At 44.3% G+C, this 6965-nt stretch overlaps 1 protein-coding gene across 1 annotated transcript; it reads right to left on the reverse strand.

The window, feature by feature from the left end:
- Nucleotides 1–6119: 6119 nt before the first annotated feature.
- On the reverse strand, nucleotides 6120–6746 carry LOC138367472 (GATA zinc finger domain-containing protein 8-like). Its single transcript, XM_069329137.1, has one exon. The coding sequence runs from the start codon at nucleotides 6744–6746 to the stop codon at nucleotides 6120–6122; it is 627 nt and encodes a 208-aa protein (XP_069185238.1).
- Nucleotides 6747–6965: the final 219 nt, after the last annotated feature.

Below are 6965 nucleotides of genomic sequence, written 5' to 3' on the forward strand. Positions count from 1 at the left end.
GGGTGTCCAGCTGCTGGACACCTTTGTTGACCAGGAGAGTGGCTGTGTTGATGGCTTCAGGGTGGCCACTGCATGATTCAGGAACTCTTAAAGCTCTTCTAAGGTCATTGGTTGCTTCACATTCCAGAAGATAGTGAAGTAATGGCTTTTCTGTGACAGTTTGGCAGAAGATGCACTCTCTCTGTCGGGGTTCACCAATCTCCCAGTTGCATCTGTAACCTAGACGTAGTCTATATAGCCTAACTGCTATTTCCCTGTGGATTCCTTTTGGGATATTTAACCTTTCTAATTTGGTTGCCTGAAGATACCATGTTGCAGATGGCGAACCTTCAGCTATTCTCTGGTGCAGGTCGGCTTTGTTGAGATGTGAGAGTTTTTTGGTGATGATGTTTTTTATGTTCTCTAGGCTGGGTTGAATTGTTTTATGTATCACTGGATGACGAGTTGCCAATTTAGCAATTTCATCAGCTTTTTCATTTAATGGGATTCCAATATGGGATGGGATCCAGTTTAAAGTTATGTTGAGGCCTTTGCCTTTAGCGACTGCTCCTTGATACAAAATGGTGGTAATTATTTCCACATTATCTTTCCACTGTTTTTGTCCTAGTATTTGAAGTGCAGCTTATGAGTCTGTGTGTATGATTGCATTTTGAGTGTTTTGTGCAATCACATATGCGAATGCCTGTTGTATGGCGAACAGCTCAGTTTGGGTTGATGATACTAGTCCTCCCAGTCTCCAATATGCCTGAACGCTGGTCGTGCAAAGAGCAGCGCCAGCACTCTCATTTTCTGTGTCCACCGATCCGTCTGTGAAGATGTGGGTGGCTCCTGCTACTGCTATGCTATACATTTGCTCTTCTATTATGCGCCTTAGGATTGTCGGATCATAGGCAGCCTTTTTCATTGGGAGACTTTCTATTACTATTTTGAAAGTAGGCTCTTCCCACGGCGCGGAAGGAGTGTAATTTGGGTGTGGATGATCACCCTCTCTATCAAGAATCATGTTTTTTAAATGTAGTCTGTTTAGGACTTTTCCTGCTCTTGCAACCCAAGAGTTTCCATTGTTTTGGCCTAGTCCAACCACAAAGGCCTGAATAGAACTTACGCATCTCCGATTTTATATCTACATTTGAGTGAGGAGGAAGGGGTGATGTGGCCACATCACCCCTTCCACCTCACTCAAATGTAGATATAAAATCGGAGATGCGTAAGTTCTATTCCACACCATTTGGTCACCACTTGGTCCGGGAGACATCTCCCGTCACGCAGGGTGCAGTTGCACCTCCACAGATCTCCAGTATCAGCTCTTGATACTGGTAATGGCTCAAAAGGGCCACCACTTACGGGCTATTCATGCCCGTGCCACCTTTTCGATGGTTTAATCGTCATCTTGGACACATTTATGGGAGACATCTCCCGTCACGCTGAGTGCACTTGCACCTCCACAGATCTCCAGTATCAGCTCTTGATACTGGTGATGGCTCGAAAGGGCCACCACTTACGAGCTATTCATGCCCGTGCCACCTTTTGGGTGGCTTCATCTTCTTCATCTGTTTAAAACACGGGAGACAACTCCCGTGACGCTGGGTGCAGTCGCACCTCCACAGATCTCCAGTATCATCTATTGATACTGGTGATGGCTCAAAAGGGCCACCACTTACCAATTCATGCCCGTGCCACCTTTTGGGTGGCTTCATCTTCTTCATCTGTTTAAAACACGGGAGACAACTCCCGTGACGCTGGGTGCATTCGCACCTCCACAGATCTCCAGTATCAGCTCTTGATACTGGTAATGGCTTAAAAGGGCCACCACTTACGGGCTATTCATGCCCGTGCCACCTTTTGGGTGGCTTAGTCTTCATCATCATTCATCAGTTCTATTCAGTTGTGTATTTGTGAACTAAAGTCTTTGAAAATGTAATAAGTTTTACGAATCGCGCTCGTGTCGCGTCAGACTAGAAATAAAAATGAATTTTGGAGAATTGATTTTTGATTTACCTCCAACAGTGAAAAGAAATGTACGAAAGATTGAAAAAATTCGTGTTAGAATTATTAATCTTACTTTTTCGGTCATATTTAATAATATATGTCTACAGGAAAGACTGCTACCAAAATATACTAATATATATATATATATATATATATATATATATATATATATATATATATATATATATATATATATATATATATATATATATATATATATATATATATATATATATATAACTTTAGAACACTTTCCCACCAGGAGACTCGAACCCTAGCCAGCACAGAAGCCTTCCAGCAACTGGCATAACAGGTACGCCTTAACCCTCTCCACCACCTGCTCAGACCCTTAAAAGAGATGGTAATTTCGGAGTATTTAAATACCACAAAGATCACCACCTCCCAAGAGCACTAGAGCAAGTGAGGGGTCATTTAGACGTTAATTTCATCAAGTCCCTGTTAATATGGGAAGACACAGTGTCTATGCTTAAGGCACAACTCTCCTAAACACGAGAGTCAAGTATACAACTTTAGAACACTTTCCCACCAGGAGACTCGAACCCTAGCCAGCACAGAAGCCTTCCAGCAACTGGCATAACAGGTACGCCTTAACCCTCTCCACCACCTGCTCAGACCCTTAAAAGAGATGGTAATTTCGGAGTATTTAAACCATCTCTTTTAAGGGTCTGAGCAGGTGGTGGAGAGGGTTAAGGCGTACCTGTTATGCCAGTTGCTGGAAGGCTTCTGTGCTGGCTAGGGTTCGAGTCTCCTGGTGGGAAAGTGTTCTAAAGTTGTATACTTGACTCTCGTGTTTAGGAGAGTTGTGCCTTAAGCATAGACACTGTGTCTTCCCATATTAACAGGGACTTGATGAAATTAACGTCTAAATGACCCCTCACTTGCTCTAGTGCTCTTGGGAGGTGGTGATCTTTGTGGTATTTAAATACTCCGAAATTACCATCTCTTTTAAGGGTCTGAGCAGGTGGTGGAGAGGGTTAAGGCGTACCTGTTATGCCAGTTGCTGGAAGGCTTCTGTGCTGGCTAGGGTTCGAGTCTCCTGGTGGGAAAGTGTTCTAAAGTTGTATACTTGACTCTCGTGTTTAGGAGAGTTGTGCCATATATATATATATATATATATATATATATATATATATATATATATATATATATATATATATATATATATATATATATATATATATATATATATATATATATATAATATGCATATATATATAATATATATCCAAATAAAAAATCCATATATAAACATATTTATCTCCTGCTGATGATGACCAATAATCACCTGAGGACATAAATCTTCACAAATCCATGTGCATACCTTACAAAACCCCCCATATAGATTTACCACACATAAACAACGGGTGTAAAATGGGGCACTTGGGAGTTCGCAAAGGTGCTAAGGAGTTTTTCTACATAAGTGATGTATGAGGCAGATTTACACCGCTCCCTGCGTCATTTACATAGCTCAAGGACTTTTATTATAACATATTTAACGTCGGAAACACCTCACGATCATTTATACAGCATTATAGACATAACCTCCATGGCGTTAATTAGGCGTCGTGAAATTAGTCAATAATTTAAGCAATAAAGATTCACGATAAATTAATTAAGACAAAAATACGCGTGGAAAACAAGATGTGAAGATTCACACCGGATGTAAATGGAGATTTAGTCACGTGTGTAAAGAATAACAGCGGTTCACCTGTGTAAAGAATAACAGCGGTTCACCTGAGTGAAGAATAACAGCGGTTCACCTGAGTGAAGAATAACAGCGGTTCACCTGAGTTAAGAATAACAGCGGTTCACCTGAGTTAAGAATAACAGCGGTTCACCTGAGTAAAGAATAACAGCGGTTCACCTGAGTTAAGAATAACAGCGGTTCACCTGAGTTAAGAATAACAGCGGTTCACCTGAGTAAAGAATAACAGCGGTTCACCTGTGTAAATAATAACAGCGGTTCACCTAAGGAAAAGAATAACAGCGGTTCACCTAAGGAAAAGAATAACAGCGGTTCACCTGTGTAAATAATAACAGCGGTTCACCTGTGTAAATAATAACAGCGGTTCACCTGAGTAAAGAATAACAGTGGTTCACCTGTGTAAAGAATAACAGTGGTTCACCTGAGTAAAGAATAACAGCGGTTCACTTGAGTAAAGAATAACAGCAATTCACCTGAGTTAAGAATAACAGCGGTTCACCTGAGTAAAGAATAACAGTGGTTCACCTGTGTAAAGAATAACAGCGGTTCACCTGTGTAAAGAATAACAGCGGTTCACATGAGTTAAGAATAACAGCGGTTCACCTGAGTGAAGAATAACAGCGGTTCACCTGTGTAAAGAATAGCAGCGGTTCACATGAGTAAAGAATAACGGTGAGTAACGTCAGTAAAGATTACAGGTCATTCACGCGAGTCAGGAATATCTTAAAGATCTTCTAGTCATCAACTACCCACATCCCAACCACCGTGACGACACATCACAACTACCGTGACGACACATCCCAACTACCGTGACGACCCATCCCAACCACCGTGACGACACATCCCAACTACCGTGACGACACATCCCAACCACCGTGACGACACATGCCAACCACCGTGACGACACATCCCAACTACCGTGACGACACATCCCAACTACCGTGACGACACATCCCAACTACCGTGACGACACATCCCAACTACCGTGACGACACATCCCAACCACCGTGACGACACATCCCAACCACCGTGACGACACATCCCAACTACCGTGACGACACATCCCAACCACCGTGACGACACATCCCAACTACCGTGACGACACATCCCAACTACCGTGACGACACATCGCAACTACCGCGACGACACATCCCAACTACCGTGACGACACATCCCAACCACCGTGACGACACATCCCAACTACCGTGACGACACATCCCAACTACCGTGACGACACATCCCAACTACCGTGACGACACATCCCAACTACCGTGACGACACATCCCAACTACCGTGACGACACATCCCAACTACCGTGACGATACATCCCAACCACCGTGACGACACATCCCAACCACCGTGACGACACATCCCAACCACCGTGACGACACATGCCAACTACCGTGACGACACATCACAACCACCGTGACGACACATCCCAACCACCGTGACGACACATCCCAACCACCGTGACGACACATCCCAACTACCGTGACGACACATCACAACCACCGTGACGACACATGCCAACTACCGTGACGACACATCACAACCACCGTGACGACACATCCCAACCACCGTGACGACACATCCCGACCACCGTGACGACACATCCCGACCACCGTGACGACACATCCCAACTACCGTGACGACACATCACAACCACCGTGACGACACATGCCAACTACCGTGACGACACATCACAACCACCGTGACGACACATGCCAACTACCGTGACGACACATCACAACCACCGTGACGACACATCCCAACCACCGTGACGACACATCCCAACCACCGTGACGACACATCCCAACCACCGTGACGACACATCCCAACCACCGTAACGACACATCCCAACCACCGTGAGGAGAGAGAGAGAGAGAGAGAGAGGGAGAGAGAGAGAGAGAGAGAGAGAGAGAGAGAGAGAGAGAGAGAGAGAGAGAGAGAGAGAGAGAGAGAGAGAGAGAGAGAGAGAGAGAGAGAGAGAGAGAGAGAGGGAGAGAGAGAGAGAGAGAGAGAGAGAGAGAGAGAGAGAGAGAGAGAGAGAGAGAGAGAGAGAGAGAGAGAGAGAGAGAGAGAGAGAGAGAGAGAGAGAGAGAGAGACAGAGAGAGAGAGAGAGAGAGAGAGAGAGAGAGAGAGAGAGAGAGAGAGAGAGAGAGAGAGAGAGAGAGAGAGAGAGAGAGAGAGAGAGAGAGAGAGAGAGAGAGAGAGATAAGGCAGCAGACAGTCACCCCCCCCCCCCCTCTCGTTCTTTTTAATGGGTAGAGTAAGTAGTACAGTGTTAGAGTGCTTGCCTGTTGCTGCTGCTGCTGGACCGACATTCAATTTCCCGATACAAAAAAGAAATCGATGAAATGTTATTCTCGCAAAGAGGTTGAGAGAAATTACCATCGATTTTCACTAACACAGAGAAGCTTCAAAGGAGAAAAATCTGTTGTGTTTCACATTTTCAGTGAGGCTGTCATTGGTCATACTGTTATTGGTCATACTGTTATTGGCCATACTGTTATTGGTCATACTGTTATTGGTCATACTGTCATTGGTCATACTGTCATTGGTCATACTGTTATTGGTCATACTGTTATTGGTCATACTGTTAGTGGTCATACTGTTATTGGACATACTGTTATTGGTCATACTGTCATTGGTCATACTGTTATTGGTCATACTGTTAGTGGTCATACTGTTAGTGGTCATACTGTTATTGGTCATACTGTCATTGGTCATACTGTTATTGGTCATACTGTTAGTGGTCATACTGTTATTGGACATACTGTTATTGGTCATACTGTTAGTGATCATACTGTTATTGGACATACTGTTATTGGTCATACTGTCATTGGCCATACAGTCATTGGTCATACTGTCATTGGTCATACTGTTAGTGGTCATACTGTCATTGGTCATACTGTCATTGGTCATACTGTCATTGGTCATACTGTCATTGGTCATACTGTTAGTGGTCATACTGTCATTGGTCATACTGTCATTGGTCATACAGTCATTGGTCATACTGTCATTGACCATTGTTACGGACCCGAGTCTAGCGTCGGAGCACGGAGCAGTGACAACAACGCCATCTGTGAGTTCGCTCCCGAAACCCCCTCCAAATGGACGGCGCCATCTAGTGAGGACTGGATATACCGGCCACAGGTGCTGGATTCCCGTCTTAATCAGCTCGTAACATAGCCTCTGCTGACCTCTGGTGAGGTGGCGCTTAGACAGCAACGCCATCTATGGAATGAA

Source organism: Procambarus clarkii, chromosome 22 (assembly GCF_040958095.1).
Source record: "Procambarus clarkii isolate CNS0578487 chromosome 22, FALCON_Pclarkii_2.0, whole genome shotgun sequence".
NCBI lineage: Eukaryota > Metazoa > Arthropoda > Malacostraca > Decapoda > Cambaridae > Procambarus > Procambarus clarkii.

Excerpts from the sequence above, each read along its gene's own strand:
- LOC138367472 (XM_069329137.1), bottom strand. The coding sequence starts at position 6,746 with ATGGTCAATGACAGTATGACCAATGACTGTATGACCAATGACAGTATG.